We start from the raw sequence: 24270 nt of genomic DNA on the forward strand, positions 1-24270 counted from the left end.
TACAAAAACGCAGCTTCAGGCTGATTATGGCCGCGTTTTTAATAAACGCGTCTTTAGGACAGACCTATAGCCATGTTCTATAAACGTGGCTTCAGCCCATTCTAGAAAAACGCAGCTGTAGAACCAACGAACGCGGCTATAGACCTGGTCTTGGGCTGCGTTTAACACACGCGGCCATAAATCTGGTGCTGTGGGTGCGTTTCAGGGAAACGTGGCTCAACTAGGGTCTTAGGCCGCATTTTTGCAAACACGGCTAAAAAAAACGCGGCCTAAGACCCGCGTGTTTTGTAGTGAAGGCTGGGGGAATGGCCTCCCTCAGCCTTATGCTAGTTCGTCGCTGAGGGAATAGTCTGAGTTTTAGCATATTTGGTAGAGAAAGTTCTTATCCCACACTTGGTTGCTGCTGTTGAAGCCATGGCTGTAGTGAGGGCTCTAAGCTTTGCTCAAGAACTCAACTTCACCTGTTGAAGGTGACTCTGAGATTATCATCAAAGCTCTTGATAGTGAAGATGAATCTCTCTCCTCTTATGGACATCTTATAGCTGAGGTTAAACTCTTTTCAGGATCTTTTTGTTTTCTTAGTTTTTCTCAAATTTGTAGACAAAAGAATTCTGTTATTCATAACCTTACTAAACATGTCAGTGGTCTTAATATGTGGATGGAAGATGTTCCTCTACACTTAAACTCTGTTTCTCTTTAACGGATTTTGGCTAATTGTTTCTAATAAAATGCAAGGTAATTTTTCTCACAAATTCAGGATGTTTATATCAGGATCAATGGAGAAACAGTATGGTTCATAATGGCCTATTATTTATATCTGGCCTAATAGAGATACGGGGTCTATTGCAATCAGCAAATCCAATTAAGTATAATAATTATATGTTGGTGAGTCTGGCAAAGCAATACAACAAATTAAGAGGCGAATATCAAAAAAAAAAAAAAAAAAAAAACAAATTAAGAGGCTGTTCAGTCAATTCAAATTAGGATGTAACTACAAATTGTTTCATCAATCTCATTTGGTTTCAGACGTTCAGTGTGTTTTATCTGTTATGTTTGTTTTTTTTATTTCCTTTCTTCCTGTGAACATTGTGAAGCCTGTGTTAACATTTTGTAGAGTAGTCAAGATTTTTGTTTTGTTCATGTCAATCTATCATTTAAAGTTGTTACACTGCTTATATCATTGCCACCTAGGTTAGGCCAAATATAGAAACTCGTGCCTCAGGGTCAGGGTGGTTCTCTTTTAATCCTTGATTTTTGACCAAAATTTGGAGTTGGACCATCCATTCAACCCACTGTTATTTTAATATTTTGAACCCGGATACAAAGTTGAAGAGCTGGCAGAAGCATGAACATAATTTTCGGCAAGCCCTATACTGCTATACAAAATATTTATACTCTAAATTCCACATGTTAAAAACACGGGATGGAGAGCTCTACATTTAAATTCCACTAGCCATGGTCCTGTGCGATGTGCGGATAATGCTTTAAGCTGTTATGTGAAAAATTTATATATATATATATATATATATATATATATCCAAAATATTTTAAAGTAATAATATGAAATAATGTTGTAATAACATGAAGAGATTTTTGTTAAATTAATAATGTAATACAAAATTAAGGGATGGAGAATTTAAACTAAAGAGAAAAAGTTACATAAATTAGAAATTAGTTATTGTGGTGTAATATCTTCTAAAAAACAAATGTGATGTAATAAGTTGATTGTTTGTTTAATCATTTATTTTTTTGCTAAAATTTTTAATCATATTATTTGTTCCTACATTGGCTTGGAGTTAGCATAAAAACTTTGTAATTTCATGTAATTTTTTTTTTTGGAGAAAAAAGTAAATGTTTAGTTGGCTTATAGAAATATCATCTAAAATTTATGATGTCACGTTTATGTTATTGAAGTATGATAGTGGTAAGTTAAACAATCAGTGACAATAGTGATATCCCGTTAATAGAATTTTATTATAATTCAAATATATAAAGAAGTTGAAGTGTCAAGTTAAGTAAAAGATTACTCTTACAAAGCACCACATGACAGAATCGTATAGTCTCTCACGTGTTGTTTTTTCTTATAGATAATGTGTATTCACTATTCATTGACACATTTAATGAATTAAAAGTTTTACATAAGTGTAAACTTTAATGAGCTGGAAGTCTAAATGAGAGAAGCTCAACTAATGTGCCACTTAACAGAACCTCATGCTCTCCTACATGAGGTTTCTGCTTTTATATATATATATATATATATATATATATATATATATATATATATATATATATATATATATTGATTTGATCATTGATAGACAGATTTTAAATGGTCTTTAACCATGGTTAGGCGTCCATAATTTATTAGTGCAGTAGAATTTTAGAATTTTTTTATCATTTCAGCAAATTTTTATCATTCATTTCATAATGATTAATGGCAGATAAAGTAACTGCAAAAAAATTTATAATGTGGATTCAAGTTTATCTTGGGTGGGTGTTTCTAAAAAAGATAAATAAAAGGCTCTAAACTTAAAAAAAATATTGTAAACAATTCCGTATGAACTGGACCATTTTTATGCACAAGAAAAAAGAAGACTATATATAATATATACACACACACACACACACAAGGGTTATGGTTAAATAATATCTGACCCAAAATACAAAAAAAGCACTCCCTTATTGAAAGTAATTAATTTTGAAGATTTTTTTGGTTTAATTTTAAAGTTTCAAAAAGTTTTTTCATGTGGGGATTTGACCAAATTATTGTTGAATGATTTTTTTTTTAAAAGATAGTTTCAAATTATTTAGAATGGTATGAAATTTTGCCTTTTGGTATGATGTTGACCAAATCAATCGGTTAGAACTTATCACATATATATATTAAAATAACAATGTAAATTGAATCTAAATTTGTTTCAAATGTTCACATTATTTTTTCTTAAATTTGGTGTCAAGTAATTCATTCATAATACTCATTACAAAAAAAGATGATTACCTTATTATCATCATTATTGAATGTTTTTGTGTGTGAACATGATATACAACCTAGTTTGTATAAATTTCAAAACTTAATTTAACAAAAGATAGTAAACAATGTGTTTAATAGTCACACATGTATTAATCTTTCTTCCCCCGGTCAAGAGACTTATAACTTAATTGGCACCTCCCTATATACAAAATGCTCAGTTTGGAGGTCTAGGGGAGAAAATATTTGAGTTATAGGGTTAGCAATATATTGTAATTATTTATAAAAAAAAAACTTTCCTCCTAACATTTAAAAATACTACAACCAAATTGATTAGTTTCCACACATAACAATAAAGTTGATACAAACAAAAAATTATTATAATTTCATAACATTTCCATATTGTCCTACCACTTCACACATTAAGAGGGTGTTCGGTTTAAGGAAAAAAGTGTGATATTTTGTATTCATTTTCAGTTTTTGGCTAGATCCACCACTAAAAATTTGGTTTGGTTATGTTATTTGAATCAAGTATTCATTTTTAGTATAAAAAAAAAAAAAAACCTGATTTGAATACAAAAATTGAATAATTGTTTGGTCATTTTCCTTCTAGTGAAAATGGATATAGTGGCATTTTTGTAAAAAAAGAATTTCGTGGGTCCCACTAATAGTGAGTTGTCTCATCAATAAAACTCTCTCTCTCTCTCTCTCTCTCTCTCTCTGATCGACCTGTGAAAGGGGAGATCAGTGAAGGTGTGTGGCGATGGTGGCTCCGCCGCGAAGCACACAATTTCAACGTTAGTGTTACCCCTATCTCTCAATCAAAGGATTTCACTCTGTCTTGAACGAAATTCAACTAGTCTGTGGCCAATGCTCATTGCTAACAATTTCCTTTTAGGGTTGGTGTTTGTTTTGGAGTTGGTTTTGTTGAAGTGGTTATGGTGATTGTTTGTTTGAAGGCGTATCCAATGGTGGATTTGAGGTGTTTAAGGGGCAAATTTGCTGAAATTTGTTTGTATTTATGGGTTATGTGTTGTAAGGGATGAAAAAAAAAATACCGTGTTGTGTTGTTTCTTCTATTTTTTATTTGTTGGGGTTGTCAGAAAAAAGTTAGGAGTACGCAATACAAAAACTAGAATAAAAAATTGGTGTCAAACAAAAAAAATGAGTATAAGATTTGAGTATAGAAAATGAATACACACCCAACACAAACCAAACAAGACCTAACTCACTTAAAAAATTGAACTTAATTTTTTTTTTGATGGCTCATACGACTTATGAATATTAATTTTCCATTAAAACAAATAATCATCATTTAATTAAAACTATACCAGCATTAAATACAACAAAAGGATCCGTGGCGCAATGGTAGCGCGTCTGACTCCAGATCAGAAGGTTGCGTGTTCGATTCACGTCGGGTTCAATTTCCCCGTTCGATCCTTCTCTCAACCGTTTTTGTTTTCTTTGTTTTCTTTTTTTACTTCTCTTCTTTCCTCTTCATAAACCCTAAAAAAAACTCACTACCTAGACTCAGTCACACACACTTCACTAGCTAAAACCCCAATCATTCCCTCACAAATCAAAAATCCATTTTTTTCTGATTTACTCTCTCTTTTAAAAACCATGTCCCTCACCACTCGTCTCCGCCACTCCCTCACATACTCCCACCGCGTCGCCACCCACCTCCACCACTTCTACTCCACCTCATCCATCCTCTCCCAAAACTCCTCCACCCCTCTCTCCTCCAAGTCCAAGACCCGATCGGCACTCTCCCTCCTCAAGTCCGAGCAAAACCCACACAAAATCCTCGAAATCTGCCACGCCGCTTCTCTCTCCCCCGAGTCCCACCTCGACCGCATCGCTTTCTCCGTCGCCATTTCCAAGCTCTCCGAATCCAACCACTTCGACACAATCCGCCAGTTCCTCGACGACCTCCTGACCTCTCGTCCCGACCTCAAAACGGAGCGTTTCGCTTCTCACGCTATCGTTCTGTACGGTCAAGCCAAGATGATCCCACAAGCCATTGACACTTTCAAGCGAATTCGCGATCTGGGTTTTCCTCGAACCGTTAAATCTCTCAACGCTTTGCTTTTTGCTTGTCTTTTGGCTAAGGATTACAAGGAGCTGAACCGGGTTTTTATTGAGTTTCCGAAGTTTTATGAGATTCAGCCGAATTTGGATACGTTTAATACGGTGATTAAAGGGTTTTCGGAATCGGGTTCGACCAGTTCTGGGTACTCTGTTTTGGCTGAGATGGAGAGGAAGTCTGTGAAGCCGAATGCCACGACTTTTGGAAATTTGCTTGCTGGGTTTTACAAGGAGGAGAAGTTTGAGGATGTTGGGAAGGTTTTGAAATTGATGGAGAACCATGGAGTGAATAGGGGTATTGGTACTTATAACATTAGGATTCAGAGTTTGTGTAAGTTGAAGAAGTCTTCCGAGGCTAAGGCTCTGATGGATGGAATGTTGTCGAGGGGGATGAAGCCGAATTCGGATACTTATTCCCATTTGATTCATGGGTTTTGTAAGGAAGGGGATTTGGAGGAAGGTAAGAAGCTCTTGAAGAGTATGAAGAGTAGGGGTTTTCAACCGAGTAGCGATTGTTATTATTCATTGGTGTATTTCCTGTGCCAAGGAAAGGATTTCGATGCTGCTTTATCCATTGCTAAGGAGAGTATGGAGAAGGGTTGGGTCCCGAATTTTGGGACAATGAAGTCGCTCGTGGAGGGGCTTGTGGGAGTTTCGAAGGTCGATGAGGCTCGAGAGGTTATTAAGCAAGTCAAGGAGAAGGTCACGAAGAATGTCGAAATGTGGGATGAAATTGAAGCTGGCTTGCCTCAGTAAGAAGAATTGCTTGGCGGTGCAAAGCTAAATGAGATTATGGAAATTTATTTGATGATCACGAAATGTGTTTATGGGAAACGGTACTCTCCCTAGTTCATAGAGTTTCTATTTTGTTTTCCCTTTCATTTCGTTTGTTGAATTAAGATCCATATCTGTTATAATCAGGTGAAGATGTTGTTTTGTTTGGATGGTCCCGGTTGAGGAAACTTTGTCTCACTGGTTATTCCATTGTGGGAAAGGTTTAGTTTTATCTTTTGTAGAAAACCAGATTTTTCTTATGATTAAAAACTCTATGCCTTTTTGTCTTTGATGTTTATCCTAGTGGAACTACAGTCCATATGAGTAGTCATAGGATTCTGTATTCTCACCTAATCGTCTTCGATGGCTAAGCTCCTTTTATGTGTAGTCATGGTATTTAACCTTTTATTTCTCAAACTTGTTTCATTGGCGAGCCCACTCTTCTTTCACGAAAGTTGGAATGATTGTATGTGACTTTTTTTCACTGTGTTTTATTTACTATTTTTATCATTGCTCCTGTGACATGATCAATCTTTTATATCTTGGACAGGATAGAGGTTCCATGATGTCATCAACTCCATTGTTTAGAAAGTTCTTTTGACCACCTCATGGAGTAATTTGTTTCTGTGTGCATGTTATCCTAATCATGTACTTCAAGAGCAAGGGAACAATTCTCTGTAATATTCTTGTAAAGATACATTAATGCATTCGCACTTTTAAACTTTTTACTTCTCATGGTAATGTGGGCAAGCCCTTACATGACGACACTAATGTGCACTTTAGATCGTATTAGAATTGAAAAGAAGAAAAAGGGGTAAATATTTCATGTATCAGCTTGGTGGCCTTGAATTTATTAAAGTCCAGAATTTTAGTGGCAGTAGGTCCTGATGTTATATTTCAAATAGTTGGATTCCTGGCAATAAGTAGGGAGCTGCTCGGGAGATGCTAACTGACCCTAGGTCATTAGCATTATGCACTGTATTATGAATGTGGAACAAAATTTTGGTAAAAAAAAACGTCTAATGTATTTGGCAACCTGGGATTCTATTCTGGCACTGAGCAAAAACTCTGATTCAGCAAGAAGTTGTTTGATTGAGTTCAGTGTTTATGCTATAGAAAGACTTGTTGATTGAAAAAGAGCTGCTGTTATTAAGAGATTCTTATGGATTCTGATTCAGCAAGGTGTCTTTTGCGTTATACTTGATCTGGATAACTGATAAGAAGCGGGAGTTTGTGGCTGTTATCTATCTGCAAGGTGCTTCATGTGCTTGGAGGAAGATTGTGTGTATGAAGATTCATTTTGAACCCCATAGTACTCCTGGAAAGATGTTTTTGAAGGACGCCGTTTCCTTGATGATGTAAATAGTAGCTACTTGTCTCTTGGAAGAAGCTTATAGCCCTCTAGCAGGTTCCAATGATCTCTGGAAAATTGGCATAGATTAAGACATCTCAAGTTTGATATGTTAGTAGAACTGCATCAAGAGTTCCTCTTGATATTGCTTTTGAACCTCGACTGTTGATGTAAATCTGGTTTGGTTGCAATTGAACATTTTAAGTCATTATTAATTTATTATCCCCTTCTAGAGAGTCATTTGATTCACGCCAGTTTTGTAATTAGTAATTATCAGTTGCAGGTGCACTTGTTGAGTTTTGAACTCACTACTTTACCCTCCACTTTGCTCCAAAGGCAAAGTGTCATTTGAAATGGAGCTGCACTTTGAATTTTGATGAAGAAGCTAGCAATTAACCTTAGTTTTATCTGTTGTGTTTTCAAAACTTATGCTTGGAATGCATTTCACTTATTTTTTTGCATCTTTTCAGAAAAATTTGGAAGCCTGGCAAGAACCTATTTGAGTTGCTAGGGTGGCATTCTTTCAAGGATGAGGAAGCTTGATGAGATTTTAATCACATCCTATATTTCGATTAAGATTTCAGACTTCTTGCAGACCCGTTCACCTTAATTGACAGTCTTAGTGGAAGATCCCTTTTGTGAATCAAAGGGAGAGATAATAATGCATTCACATAATCGTTTGATTAAATGCATATTTATGACTCGGGGCTTTGAATAATGCCTACTTTATTAAGATGTTACATATAAACAGAAGCTGAAATGTAAAAACGGGTGACAAGAATGATGTAATGCACCAGGTAATCTTTCAGTTGATCCCCTGATCAGATGGGTAGCTTGGCAATGTGCTCATTTCATCTTGAGGATGAAAAAGCAATATCCGAAAAAATAAAGAGGAAAAAAAACAAAACCAATCTTCCTATCTGTTTTTATATTTTTGAAGATTTAATTGCATTCTAAATGGTGAATTGTAGAGCTTGCAAGGTGTTACGGATAACAAAGTTTTGTGTGACAAAATGAAAAGTTAATTATATTAATAAGAACGTTCACAACATAACAAATTCTACATCTTTGTTTATGATTTTTTTTTTCTTTATATTTAATGCTTTACACAAGATTTATAGAGCCCTAAAAACTCAATTAAAAGAAAATCAATGATATATATATATATATATATATATACATATATTAAATGCAAATGATGCTCAACTTATACTCCAATGAATTTAAGGTTATGTCTGGTAACAGTTTTTGTTTTTTATTTTAAAAAACTTGGGAATATAAAGAAAAAAACAATTTTCTTGTATTTTATTAATCAAAAACATGTTTGGTTAGTTGAAATTAAAAAAAAGAATAGTTTTTTGAAGAAAAAAAAATAGAAAATACTAAAATATGTTGTTACTGGCATTTGAACTCTAATGATAACTCATTAAATGAGACAAATTCATTAAAAAAAATGCGTGTTTTCATTGACTTTTAAAAACTAGAAACTAAAAACATTATTTTGCATGTTTTCAGTTTCCTTCACAAATTAAATTTTGAAAATAGTTTTTGTTTTCTATCAAATTTGGATTGCCAAACAAGTTTTTCATTCTCAAAAATAGAAATTTGTTTTTGAAAATAGAAAATAAGAAGAAAAAATAGTTACCAAACATACCCTAAACCTTTTTGATAACATCAAACCATACAAATATCAAATTGTAATTAATATACATTAATCTTCAATAATTAATTTAAAAATTAAGACATAAACATATAGTTAAACATAAACTTGTAAGTTACATATAAGAAATAAACTAAAATTTTTTATGTTCATTCTATATACACACCTTTTTGTATTACTCCATATATGTAAAAGAGAAAATATTGAAACTATATATTGGAGCCAAATTTTGAGTTGCAAATACTTTTTGAAATCCAAAGTGTAAAAAAAAAATTCTACAAAGTTAAAAAAACAAAATGAGTGAGGAGAACTTTATACATATTATTTTAAATTCATGTAAAAAAATCAAAGAAGTAATGTTGTGGTCCAAACATTTCAATATTCACAGTTTATTTAAATTATTGAAATATCAATTATTATATGTGTAGATGAATATTTGTTTCTTTGGTAAAAAAAAACATTAATAATCATATCAATTAATGCCACTAAGCATGTCATATGTCTAGTCGATTCAAGTACATCATGTCCTGTCAATTTAGTTATTCTATACCAATTACATGGCCTTAAAAAACTTTAAAAAATAAAACAAATATCTAATATGTAATATGTAAAAATTACTTAAACTGAAAAAATAAAATTATTTTCTTTTGTATTTTACATTTTTTTTCTCTTATCTTCAAATCTTGTCTTTACCATTTACCATGTGATTAATATGAGCATCAATATTTGAAAAATATATAAACCAAAACGATTTAAGTTTCTAATTTGCCAATCATAATTAGAGTCTTGGAAGGAGTTTCCACTGCAACTTAACACTATATTATTGAAGGGATGGACGATTGAATCACACCATCTAGGAGTAAAATGAAGATGCTTAAATGAAGATTCTTTTAAAAATCTCCCGAGACAAAGCATTAAAGGAGCTCCCAACGCAAATAATAATGTGTTGCTTGAGCTTGAACTTGTCAAAAATGTCAAGTTATAGTTTACTAGTTTAATATAAGGAATAATATATATATATATATATATATATATATATATATATATATATATATATATATAAAGTAGTCTATAGGCATTTTTTTTTTTTTAAGATTGTCAAAATTATTATTTACTAATAAGTTGTCCCAGCAGCTTGAACCCAAGACTCTTTAAATCTTGTCTATTGATAACTGAAATTCTTGATTATAATTTTGAATTATAAATGCTCAATCTTTGTCAGTTTTAATGACATGAATATAGCCACAAAGGTCCAAATTTAAATGCCGAGCAATTACATGTTTGCTTCAACTAGTTAAGTGACAGCAATCGATATATGTAATGATTAAAAAACAAAACACGTAAACATAAACATATACTTCAACATTAACATGTATTTTTAAATATGAAATAAATTAAAAAATCTTCTATTTTCATTTCATATGTGCACATTTTTTTTTTTAACTTGCTAATACATATAAAAGATAAAGATATTGATTTTTTTTTTTTTAAATGTTGGAACCAAATTTGAGTAACAATTTTTTTTAACTCTAGTATGTATAGAAATAAATTTTACTAGGGAAAAAAGGGGTAAGAGGATAAATATTTTATATGTTTTTTAAAGAGATGTGCTATGTCCATAACATTTTTACAATATTTTCATTACAAATCGTATGTGAAAAGTAGTTATTGATTCTAATTTGAATTCACAATTTAAAATTATATTTTTGTCCACTCATAACAACCTACTACTTAGAGTTTGTTGTGAAAGTGTTGTGAACATATTATTTTTTCTTTTTAAATGGAGAATATTTATATGTTATGTAACCTACAATCAAGTTTATGTCCACTTCTTCTCAAGGAAAAAAAAAAGGGTTTATGTCCACTCAATAATTACTCCCTGCAATACATAACATAAAACATAGTTTTTTAAAAAAAAATGCAAATCTAGGGTTCAATCTCTGCTTACACCAAAAACCGAATGATCCCTAGGTTTGATGATAAAGAACACTTATTATGAGCAAACGTCATAGATTGAAACTCTCTTAAAAAAGAAAAAGAAGATAGATTTGGGGTCTAATATATCCCTGCCTACACAGAAAAACTTATTGGTGTTTTGGTTTGATAATAAAGAGGTATCACCAAGAGCCGACATCATAAAAAAAAAAGCTATTTAATTAATTTATATAACATAGTTAATGGTTAATAATACTTATAAATTTATAATACTACTTATTAATTAAAAGGCGTATACATAAAAAAACAAAGGCTTAAAGTAATCAACAATTCAAATAAAGTTGTAAGTATTATAATTTCCTTTTCCAGCCACTTCACTAAGACTAGCTACCAACCACTATAATCAAATTCTATTAACCAAATTTATCAAAACTCTCTTCCAATCAGGGATAGAGTCAGGACTTGGAGTTAGGAGACAGTTTTATTATTAGCTGCATACGGTGGCTTCAACTTTTGGCTCTACTGCTTATCTGGCAAAAGTTTTCTTTTATTATTATTATTTTTATGCGTGTAAAGTGTGTCTTTTGTTGGTAAGGACAAAATTATTTTGTTTTAAATTTTGTAAAGGGCTAAGGTGTTTGTTTTTGGTAAAATTGGTTGATTAGTCTCAATTTTTTTTTTTTTTTTAGTTTTTCGATCGCCTATCGGTAATTTTTGTTGTTAGGCTAATATTTTGGGCTTGTATATGTGTGTGTGTGTGTGTATGTGTGTGTGTGTGTGTGTGTGTGTGTATATATATTAGATTTTAGATCTATAAATTTTTTTTATGGACTTTAAAATGAGGAAAATACTAGATTTACAGTTTGTTTATTATAAATTGTTGTTGTGATTAGTAATTATTAGTAAGTAAAAAAGTGATGTAAGTGGTGGACCCAGATGTAAACCAATAAGAATTTATTATCTTAATAGTCTGTAAAAATATTTGTAAGTGTAGTATTTCTCTTATAATGATCAATAAAGGGGACAAAATGTAATATTATTGAACGAAGTTGCTAAAGTTAGTAGCTAAATATATAGTCATATAATTATATTATTTAAAAAAAATTAAGGGGTGGGGGTGGGGGGGAATGGCCCCCTAGTCCATGAATGGCTCCGTCTTTGCTTCAAATCCTCACTACTTAGTAATCACATCTCTCACCTAATCAAAATCAAACACAGTCTATATATATAACACCCTAGGAATTACTACGTGATGCATCTTGATCTGGATTCTTCAGATGCCGAAAGGTTAGAGCTTTTGAGGTATGTGAAATCGGAGAAAATGGTTTCTAGGGAGTTTGGGAATGTGATAGTCGTTGTTAATGCCAATTTGATTTCTTACAAAGGTCCCACTATGATGGCTTGTACTCTCCACGCCATTGTCGTTTTGTTTGAAAAGGCTAAGCATTGGGACTAGTTTATCTTAGATTGGATAGAGGTTCCCATGCTGTCATCAACTCCATTGTTTAGAAAGTTCTTTTGACCACCTGATCATGGAGTAATTTGTTTCTGTGTGCACCCCATTCTAATCATGTACTTCAAGCTGCTCAGGAGATGCTAACTGACCCAAGGTCATTGCCATTACGCATTGTATCATGAATGTGGAACGAAATTTGGTAAAAAACTTCTAGTGTATATGGGGACCTGGTAGAGTCTTAATTCTGAGAAAATACACCATGCATCGGATGCATGGTATACCTCCTCCTTAATTCTATACTGGCCCTGAGCAAAAATTCTGATTCAGCAAGAAGTCGTTTGATTGAGTAAAGTGTTTATGCTATGAAAAGACTTGTTGATTGAAAAAGAGCTGCTGTTATGAGATTCTTATGGATTCTGATTCAGCAAAGGTGACTTTTGGGTTATGTTTGATCTGGATAACTGATAAGAAGCAGGAGTTTCTGGCCATTGTCTATCTGCAAGATGCTTCATGTGCTTGGAGGAAGCCTGTCTGTAAGAAGATTCATTTTGAATTCATTAGTACTCCTGTAATAAGGTTTTTGAAGGTCATTTCCTTGATGATGTATATAGTAGCTACTTGGCTCTTGGAAGAAGCTTATTGCCCTCTAGCAGGTTCCAATGAGCTCTGTATATTTGGCATAGGTTGAGACATCTCAAGTTTGATATGTTAGTAGATATGCATCAGGAGTTCCTCTTGATATTGGTTCTGAACCTCTACTGTTGATGTAAATCTAGTTTGGTTGCAATTGAACATTTTAAGTCATTATTATCCCCTTCTAGAGAGTGTTTTGATTCAAGACAGTTTCGTAATTGGTAATTAGCAGTTGCAGGTGCACAAGGTCTGAGACGACCCAGAAAGCGCTTGATCATGGTCAACTTTGTAAGCCTGAGAATTTTTATGAAAGCCTTTCATTTGCTTCCGATCTCTACGCATTTCACCGCTCCACCAGAAATTCCCTCTTGTTGAGTTTTGAACTCGCGACTTTACCCTCCACTTTGCTCCAAAGGAGATGCGTCATTTGAGATGGAGCTGCACTTTGAATCGAAACATATTGATGAAGAAGCTAGCAATTAACCTTAGTTTCATCTTTTGTGTTTTTTAAAACTTCTGCTTGTCATGCTTTTCACTTATTTTTCGTATATGCATTTTCAGAAATGTTTGGAAGCTTGCCAAGAACCATTTTGTGTTGCTAGGGTGGCATTCTTTCTTGGAGGAGGAAGCTTGATGAGCTTTTTAATCACATCCTATTCCTATATTTTGATTTAGATATCAGACTTCTTTCAGACCCTTTCACATTATTTGACCGGCTTAGTGGAAGATCCCATTTGTGAATCAATGGGAGAGAGATAATAATGCATTGATATAATGATTTGATTAAATACCATATTCATCACTTGGGCTCTAAATAATGCTACTCTATCAAAATATAAAATTATTACATATATATACAGAAGCTGAAAAGCAAAAATGGGTGGCAAAAATGATGTAATGCACTAGCAGTCTTTCAGTAGATCCCCATATGATATGGATTTGGATTGGGTGTAATATCCTATCCAAATGGATCGGATTCAATTACCCCATTCCCCTCACAATTTTTTTTTTTTTTAATTTACCATTTTCACTTTTTAAGTTTAAGTTTTTTACTTTTTTTCTACTTTTTTTTTTTTATTCAATGATTGAGATTTAAAGTTTTTTTTTTTCAATTTTAAATCTCAATCATTTACAATAATTGTACATGATCTTAATCCCATATTAGATGGGTAGTATGGCAAAGAATGCTAACATAAAAATTCTAAATTTTATATTTAGTAATATTAGAGAATTCAATGGTGGGTCATCGATTTCTGAAGAGAATTTATGCATCACATAAAAAGATTATTAGGTATTTCTAAAAAAAAAAATCAATAATATAGAGAATTATATTGACGTCCAATCTAGAATAAGAAAAAGTAACTTCGGTTATGGTCAATTTAGAGTAAGAAAAATAACTTTTTTTATGATCTTAATTTCTTTATAGTTAATATTTTGCACATGATTTGGAGACGTTAAGATTCAACTAAAAGAAAAATCATTGTTTTATATATATATATATATAAAAGATGGGTTCAAATTACACAAAGTGTAACTTTATAAGAGTTGCACATTTTTTCCCAACTTCTTCTTCTTCTTCTTCTTCAAAAAAAAAAAAGTTACCCGTTTTTTTAACTATAAATTATAAAAAGATCTAACCATAAAAAGGAAACCATCTGACTATGTAATTATTTTTTAAATGGTCACCACATTAACTTATTTTTAAATTTCCAAAATTACTTACATTCTCTCTCTTCTCACTGAAAAGCATTGTTATTAATACCGTTTCGGACCCCGTTTCGGTTTATCCAGTGAAATGGAATATTTCGGTACCGGCCGATTTCGGCGTACCGTTTTAAGGTGTTTCGGGTTCCTAAAAATTAAATTATATATATTCTTGTAAAACATAAAATTGTCAATTCTAATAAATAACTAAATTTCAAATAATACAAATCATTTAGTCTTAACTCTTAAGTCTTAAATATCAATATAACATCTATTTAACATCACACAATAAGAAGATTTACAAGACAATAACTAAACATCAAATAATACAAAACATTTAGTCTTAACTCTTATGTCTTAAACCTCAATACAACATCAAACAATAAGAAGATTTATAACAAGTCATTACTCATTACATAAGCCCATAATAATTAATAACTAATAAGCCAACAAAATTTATAACATAATATTAGCCATCAAATTTTTTTTTTTTTTTTTTTCCATAGGCCAAATCATGTACCGGCCGGAATTCACATCTCGGTTGAAATTGGCCGAAATTTTCCGGAATGGACCGAAACTACCCGAAATCTGGCCCGAGGTGGAACGTTAAGTATCCTGGTACCGATTTGCATACCGGAACGAAAAATTCCGGCCGTTCCGGCCGGAACGGAACGGAATCAATAACAATGCTAAAAAGTCCTTCCCTTTCTTTCTCTAAGCTCATCTCCACTGCCAGAGCTCAACCCTCTCTGCCTAATCTATTGATTGCAAGGTTGCTATTTTCTTCCATACCCACAAACTATTTAGGACAAATTAACTAGGAAACGTGACAATAAATCTTTGTCTTGCCACAAATCCAAATAGTTAGTAATTTTATGGCCCACGTAACCTAGCAGGGCCAGGGATGGCGGAGAGAGAAGAGGTGAGAGGTGAGTTTAGAGAGAGAAAAAAAGGGTAGGACTTTTGGGTGAGAAGAGTGAGAATGTATGGAATTTTGGAAAGTAAAGATTAAATTAATGTGGTGGACATAAAATTTTAGAACATTAATTACATAGTCAAGTGATTTCTTTCTCACCGTTAGATCTTTTTACAATATATGGTTAACAAAATGTGTAACTCTTGTGAAGTTACACCTGGTGTAACTCTACAAGGGTTACACCTTTTTTAAGTCATAGATTTCCAAAAGATCTAACGGTCAAAAGAATAGCATTAAATGCTAATTGATTTACACATTATTCACTTAATTAATAGCAGTTTTGTTTCTCTCTCCATACTTATTGTTTAAAACCTTTTACATATGTATTCTTTTTTTGGCCACATGACTTTACAAATATATTTACAATACTCTCTTACCCTACGTCTTCTTCTACCAGACTACCACTGCTACTCTGTCTTTCCTTGTACATGTCTGTCATATCTTTCTTTGTTTTCCTTTTTCTTTCCAAGTCTTTGTTCCTCCTCTCTATTCTCTTGCGCCACTTTCAGATTGGATCTATTATCTCTCCCACCCTACTTTTTTTTAAATTTTATTTATTATCTCAATGTAGTTTCATCTAGAGCTTCTTTTTTCTTTTTTCCGCTAGGTAATATTTGACAGCCATAACTCTTGAGACCCAAAGAAGAAAAAAATGGAAGAGAAAATTTGAAAACAAATTTTGAATTAGAAAAGTAATAGAAAATTAATTGTAATTGTGTTGTTGTTCCTGAGTTTCAGTTTGTAAAGTGGATTAGTTTTAATGGGCAAATAGATCTAATGGATCTTACTGGTTTAGAGAGTGTTGGTGCCCCTCCAAAGCCATAGTTTGTGATAGTTCTTAAGTTGCCCTGGTGTTAACGTTTTTGCTTATAATTGCTGATGCTTATATTTGCTGCTTCTGGTGTTAACGTTTTTGCTTGAACATTTTATGAAAATGGACAAGGAAAGTGATAGAGGAAAAATGAATTACAGTGAAATAAAGAGAGAGAAAAAGAGAGACAAGAAGTAATTAATTAGGAGAGAGTTAATAAGGATGTTATTAATTAGGTGAGTATTTAATGATGAGATGAAAAGTTTGTGTTTTCTTTTTTGACCGTTAGATTTTTTAAAAATTTATGGCTTAAAAAAAGTGTAATCCTTGTAGAGTTACACCAAATTTAACTTGAACCCATCTATATATATATATATATATATATATATATATATAATATTACATACTCCAATGAATTTAAACTTTTTTGGGTAAAATAAAACTATAAAATTATCAACTTGTAATTAATATATGTTAATATTTAATAATTAATTTCTAAAATAAAAATATAAATTGAAAACTCGGATTTATGTTAAAACACAAGAGCTTGTTTAGACCCTAAATTAAAACTTTACGGCTTAGTTGATTTTACTCTAATTTAAACTAAGTGCGGAATAGAATAAATGCAAGTGAAAAAATAATAAAACTACTCTAAGCCATATTCAACAAATCACAGCAGTAAAATGAAGGCTAAAAGAGTAGGGAAGAGAAATGCAAACACAAGATAACACGCCAATGTGTTATCAAAGAGGAAACCAAAGAATTAGGCAAAAATCTCTCCGCCACCCTCTAAGCAGTAAATCGATCTATTAGACAATAAGTTGGGATACACTAATAGGAAGAGACCCTCCAAGCCTAATCTACCTAGTGCACCTAAACCCTCTAAGCTCCTACTCCAACAAAGCTTCTCAGAATTGTGTCTTGTCTAGCTTTTCGGATTCCGCAATGCGCTGATTGCATTTGCCAAAGCTTGGCTTCTTTCAATACTTCCTAACATCACCAAAACCTCACTTGACACTTAGAATGAGTGTGGTAAGTGTTTGGACTATCAACCTATCAATGATATGGATATAGAGAGGTAGGAATTGAGGAAAACCACAGTGTAGAGAATTGTGGATATGACAATCTCTATTTCTCAAGGGTTGTGGTTAGAGTTTTCTCTCTGAAAAGCACTCTTTTTAAAATGTGGGTAATGTGGGTATATATAGTGTGGGTAAAAATATGGTGTATTAGATATGACAAAAAAGCAACACAAAATGTTTCACAGGTACCTTGCGGGAAGGCCTTACCCGCGAGCTACTCGCGAAAACCAGTTGTCGTAATCTGTCATGACTCTTCGCATTCCAATCATGTACTAAGCACATGGCTTCACTTCGCGGGAAGGCTTCTCACGAGCTACTTGCGAAAACTCTTTTGATTTTCAATTTTTCTTGAGTCTTCACACATTTTGTCTCTCACACACAACCCTTACAAAGAAATCTCACATAAATACAGGGTACAAAAGATTGAACAAAATTACAATCAAATTTTGCACAGAATTAAAACTTATACAAAATAGTTGTAAATAACGACTTTACATAAACATATACTTAAACATAAATTTGTACGTTACAACATAAAAAATAAATTATTATTTTTTATGTTCAATCCATATGTGCGCCTCTTTGCATCACTCCATTATCATAATAAAATAATTAGAACTTTTATATTGAAATTGCAAAATACTTTTAAAATCTAACATGTGAAAAAGAAACTCTACAAATTGGATAAAATTAAAGAGGATAACTGTATACATATTGTTCTAAATGCATGTAAATTATTGTTTTTTTCTTTGAAAACAACGGTTGTAGTCCTAGGATGCTAGCATTTCAATATTCATAGACTATTTAAATCAATGAAATACCAGTTACTGTATGTGCAGCTAAGTGCTGATTTCTTGATGTAAAAAAAGTATTAATAAAAAAAAATCATTTCCTTCCTTTATCCAAACACACACCAAAAGAAATTTTTTTTTCTTTCCCTTATTCGCTAATAAGAATAGTACTATGAATTATGGAAGGGTTGAAGAATAATTTTAAACAAAATTAATTCACCTAATAGCTAAATATCAGTGCAAAATTAATTCACCTTACAGCTAAAGATGAGAGTAATAAAAAAATGGAAGGTGGATGCCAGCGAAAACAAAACGTAACATGCTGACGCCAACGTAGATCGAAACAAAAGATTAGTGCAATAAAATGATAGATAGTGTCATAAGTTCAATAAAATTATGGAAATAATCAAGAAAATTCAAACTTGCATTCTCTTGGTAGATATGCATGTCTTGTGTGGCAACCATTGAGCCACAAGGATTGTGTTGGTTATATATAAATTATTATATATAAATGTAATTTATGAATTAGATTTATTAAAAAAATTAAATAACACATCACGGTTTGATCTCAGTTGAATCTTGGTCCAACTTTAAAAACTTTAAACTTTTCATTTTTCCAATTCTTTAGACAATTCAAGTTTCAAAACCATGCAAAGCAGTTACATGTTTGATAGTGACTACAATTGATATATGTAATGATTTAAAAAAAAAAAAACCATGTAAACATAAAAATATACTTAGACATTAACATGTATTTTTAAAATGTAAAATTAAATAAATTATATAATCTTCCATCAATGAAATACCAATTATTGTATGTGTAGCTAAGTGTTGATTTCTTGATATAAAAAATTATTAATAAAAAAAATCTCTTCCTTCCTTTATCCAAACACACCAAAAGAAAATATATTTTTTTTCTCTTTCCCTTCCTCGCTAAGAAGAATAGTACCATGAATTATGGAATGGTAAAAGAATAATTTTATACAAAATTAATTCACTTAATAGTTAAAGATCAGTGCAAAATCAATTCACCTTACAGCTAAAGATGAGTGCAATAAAATGATGAAAGGTAATACCAGTGAAAGTGCAGGTGGTTAATGCGATAATATGTAATAAGCTGAAAAATAATTTGATGGAAGCTAAAGATCAGTACAATAAAATGATGGATAGTGTTATAAGTGCAGTAAAATGCAATAAAATGATGGAAACAGTCAAGAAAATTCAAACTTGCATTCTCTTGGTAGATATGCATGTCCTCTTGGTAGATATGCTTGTCTTGTGTGGCAACCATCGAGCCACAGGGGTTGTGTTGATTAGATATGGAAAATTATTATATATAAATGTAATTTATACATTAGATTTATTAAAACAATTCAATGACTCATTACGGTTCGATCTCAGTTGAATTTTGGTTCGACCTTAATTGAACTAAGTTTCAAAACCATGCAAAGCAACTACATGTTTGATTCTACTTGTTAAGAGACAACAATTGATATATGTAATGATTAAAAAAAACCATTTAAACATAAACATATACTTAGACATTAACATGTATTTTTAAAATATAAAATCAAATAAATTAAATAATCTTCTATGTTCATTCCATATGAGCACATTTGTTTTTAATTACTTGCTTATACATATAAAAGAGAAATATATTGAAAACTTTTTATGTTACAATTTTTTTTTTGTTTTGTTTAACTCTAGTATGTATAGAAAAGTAGGCATCTTTTGATAGCCAAGGTCTGATTTTTAGAGTTAATCGCCACTATGCATCTACTGCTGGAGCTGAGCTTTTCTCTCCTGTGAGTCATTAACTCTTCAATCCCGCGGAGTTCAAACTTTGGATTTTCATTTTTCAATTGCATCTAAGCTTTGAAGTATTTATGCCTATGTTAGTTACTTTATTTAAGTGAATCTCTCTCTCTATGGTCACTCCAATGACTAATATTTGTAAAACAATGGGGGAAGGAAGGCCACCTTTGAGCTATTAATTATTTGTGAAGCTTGCTGGGAAACCGTCATGCGTGTTGCGGTTTCTAATTTCCTCTCTCTTTCTTTCTCATTTTCTTGGTCTGCATGATTCATTTTCCTTATTGGACCTTTTATATTATGACTTCATAGATCTCTCTCTCTGTTTAATGAAAGTTAGAAGCTCTTTCTTTTTTCTTGTTTGTTTGTTTTTTTTTCATCTTAAGCCGTGAACAAGCACACTCAAGCTGGGTCGATGAAGACCAAGTCCACCGCTAGGCCCATCCACGCCAGTCTCCTCTTGGCCCGTCAGTCTTCCCAACAAGATTTCATTTCATTATAGAAACAAAATTATAAATAAAGAGTATATTTTGGAAGAAAAGTACATATATATATTTTTTTCTTGCAAAATGTGTTTTGAATTGACTAGAGCTTTTAGAGAAGGCCAAGGCTCAGATTGGTGTGATGAATAAGTTGTACAATTGTGGTTCTGTGTGAATGCCATTGGCATTACACTACAAGTGAGTTGAGACTTGAGACTTTCTTATAGGAAGTTCATTTCTATGTATAATGTCTATATTTAATTTGGTCAGTTTGGAAATTGACTTCGTTATTGTTGTAAAAGGTATCAAGGTAGCTTGAGGAATGAGACAGATAATGCTGTCTTTCTCTCTCTATTACATTGAGGCACAAAAATGTTGGCTGATGAACCTGGTTGCTAACTAAGAAACGTTGTGGAGGTAGAATGTTTCAATGGATTTGAACTTATCTGATATTCAGTTTGTTAATCAGCTTAGAATTGGTTGATAGCAATATTTATAAGGAATAATATTAGTACTACTTTATCTCACTGTGGTGGAGAGAATTAGAGTCTTAGAGAGGGACATACACCAGAAAAGCAATTCTAGGAAGTAAAATGTAAGGTATATATTGGAACAATGCATTCCACTCTCGTGTTAGATCTTTTGGTCTCTTAAAACAGATGGATATCTCATTTACTAACTTATAATTAATCTCATTATATTACTGCCGTAGACCTTCTAATAGAGGACAAGGGCAATTGTGAAGTTTTTCAGAACACAATACTTTCTACCTAATCATTTGTTTTCTTACCAAATGATACATGGCTTGGAATCAAAGAAATTTATGTGTCATACTTGGAAACAAGGATATTCATTTTTTAAAAATGGAAATCAGATATGTGATTTGGAAAATAGTAAATTTCAGTTTTTAATTGAGAATCAATGGAATGCATTTTCAATTAATAATAATGAGAATCAAAGAAATACAAGGGTGTTTTTAATTTCTCTGAAGTGAGAGAGAGAAAGGTCATTCTGTGAATCAATTAGCTCCAATCATATTTACATATTTGATTATGCCCTTAAATGTTTACTCTTTTTTTTTTTTTTTTTAAATATTACAAATGGTTATAGAGTTATGTTTAAGAAGTGGTTGGTTGAATATTACTTTAGTTTATCTTCATGATAGCATTGACAACCTATATTAGGCATTTTCCCCCTAAATATGTAAGAAGAAATATTACTTTAGCATTGCTTGCTCCTTTTTTTTTTTTCATATTAAACCATGCATGAACAAGCACTCTGAAGCTGTGTCGATGAAGATCAAGTCCACCACTAGGCTCATCCACACCAGTCTCCCCTTGGTCCACCAGTCTCCCTCAACTATTGGTTCCCAATTCTAGCTCTCCCTGCATTTAAGGTTTTACTTTGCACTCTGTTTGCTTGGTGAGAAACTTTGAAGAGAAAAACACGATTTCATTTAATTATTGAAACAGAATTATAAAGAGTATTTTATGGAAGAAAACTACATATTTTTATTTGTTTCTTGCAATATGTGTTTTGAATTGAGTATAGCTTTGTAGAGAAGGCGAAGGCTCAGATTGGTGTGTGAAGAAGTTGTACAATTGTTGTACAATTCGTGTTAGATCTTTTGGTCGCGTTAAATTAGACAGATGGATATCTCATTTACTAAATTATAATTCATCTCATTATTTTACTGCCGTAGGCCTTCTAATAGAGGACATGGGCAATTGTGAAGTTTTCAGAACACGTTATTTTCTACGTAAGCATTTGTTTTCTTACCCAATGAGACGTGGCTTGGAATCAAAGAAATTTATATGACTTGAAAACCAGGATAAAACAAGGATGTTTTTAATATGTGTGTGTGTCTATATATATATATATATATATAGTTAAAACTGAGAGAAAATTCAATTAAATTCTAAATTGAATTTTAATAATTGGCTAATTTTGCACCACATGTCTTATTCAATTTTTTTTTAATAGAATTTTTGTTTTAGGTGAGTTAATGTTATACAAAAGACGAAAACTCTAATATAAATAAATTATCAAAAACCTAATAAACAAAAAATAAATAAAGTAAACTCATGTGTATATAAAAAAAAAACTATAAAAAAAAAAGAGTTTACTTTTTTTTTTTTTGAGTTTTCTATGGTTTATTTATATTAAATTTTTTGTCTTTTGCACAACATTAACTCATATAGAATAAATTTAAAAAAAAATTAGATTAGACACGTAATACAAAATTAAACAACAATTAAAATTCAATTTAAAAGTTCATATATATATATATATATATATATACACATATGAACCCATACATGTGTTTAATTTAATTATAATTGTTTTTAATTATACCGTGCATATTCACAGGTTATGTGCTACTGCTAGTTTCTCTCACAAGAGAGAGAGAGAGAGAGAGAGAGAGAGAGAGAGAGAGAGTTATGTTTAAGAAATGGTTGGTTGAATATTACTTTAGTTTATCTTTGTGACAACTTATATTAGGCATTTTTCCCCATATATGTAAGATGAAAGAAAATTATATATATATATATATATATATATATATATATATATATATATATATAATAAGGCATTTTTCCTACTTATAGTACTAATCCTCCTGCCTATCGAAATTTGTGTGGCCGCCTGCTTGAAGGGGGCGACTCCTCCGATGTGAGTAATCGGAAACCCGACTCTATTTATATTTTGTATTGTATGTATGGTGTAGTAGATTGTAGACAACATTATCCCGTAAAGGAATAAATGTAAAAACGATGATACCAATTTCTAAAGATTTTAAAAGGCTTAAGGCAATGGAATACTTGAGAGTAAATAGCTTGGACTAGCAAATGAGTATAAGCTAGAAAAAAAAAAAAAAACGATCAATGTTTATAAACTCTTTATGATATTCAGAATTTTTATGATGTTCATTATTTTAATGGCACTAAAAGGTATTTTCCAAATTATTGTCATGGTTTGATGATATATAATATCTATTCTTTAATTGGGATTTGATGGTAGAAGTGAGATTGATTTAAATTGAGATTTTTATTATGGTGCACGTTATGATAGGTTCTATATTTGATCTTATATAATTGTTCAATATAAGCACGTGCCTTATACATGTGACCAAAACTAGAATATAAATATATATATATATATATATATATATATATATATATATTAAATGCAAATGATGTTCAATTATTACTCCAAAGAATCTAAACCTTTTTGGGTAACATCAAACCATACAAGTATCAAATTAGTTTTTAAATTAAAACATAAACATATACTTAAACATAAACCTATATATTACAAAAAAGAAATAAATTAAATTTTTTTTAATGTTCATTCCATATGTACACCTTTTTGTGTTACCCTATTTATATGAAAAAATAGAAAATATTGAAAGCTTTTATATTGGAGTCAAATTTTGAGTTGTAAAATACTTTTTGAAATCAAACATATATGTAAAAAAAATGTTCAACAGAGTGAAAAAAACAAAATGAATGAGGAGAAGTGTAAACATATTATTCTAAATCCTTGTAAATAAAAAAAATAAAGAATCAAAGAAGCAAGGTTGTGGTCTTAGCATTTCAATATTCATAGTTTATTTAAATTAATGAAATACCAAATATGGTAAAAAAAAACTCGAAAAAATAAAATTATTTTCTTTTGTTTTTGACATTTTCCCCTTATCTTCAAATCTTGTCTCTGCCATTTATTAAGTGATTAGTGGGGGCATAC

At 31.5% G+C, this 24270-nt stretch overlaps 1 protein-coding gene and 1 non-coding gene across 3 annotated transcripts; both read left to right on the plus strand.

Moving 5' to 3' along the window:
• The first annotated feature begins 4319 nt into the window (after nt 1-4319).
• On the plus strand, nt 4320-4391 carry TRNAW-CCA (transfer RNA tryptophan (anticodon CCA)). Its single transcript has one exon. It is a non-coding gene; the product is annotated as a tRNA-Trp (tRNA).
• Nucleotides 4392-4463: 72 nt separating this feature from the next.
• On the plus strand, nt 4464-7416 carry LOC142637155 (small ribosomal subunit protein mS86 (rPPR1)). 2 transcript variants are annotated; one of them, XM_075811435.1, is made up of 2 exons: nt 4464-5892; nt 7009-7416. In XM_075811435.1, exon 1 carries the CDS (start codon nt 4592-4594, stop codon nt 5810-5812), a length of 1221 nt encoding a protein of 406 aa, XP_075667550.1. In that variant the 5' UTR covers nt 4464-4591; the 3' UTR covers nt 5813-5892; nt 7009-7416. The 2 variants fall into 2 exon arrangements, with proteins under 2 accessions (XP_075667550.1, XP_075667549.1); XM_075811434.1 differs by lacking the exon at nt 7009-7416 and adding an exon at nt 6381-6992.
• Nucleotides 7417-24270: the final 16854 nt, after the last annotated feature.

Source organism: Castanea sativa, chromosome 5 (assembly GCF_040712315.1).
Source record: "Castanea sativa cultivar Marrone di Chiusa Pesio chromosome 5, ASM4071231v1".
Classification (NCBI taxonomy): domain Eukaryota; kingdom Viridiplantae; phylum Streptophyta; class Magnoliopsida; order Fagales; family Fagaceae; genus Castanea; species Castanea sativa.

Excerpts from the sequence above, each read along its gene's own strand:
- LOC142637155 (XM_075811435.1), top strand. The coding sequence starts at position 4,592 with ATGTCCCTCACCACTCGTCTCCGCCACTCCCTCACATACTCCCACCGC.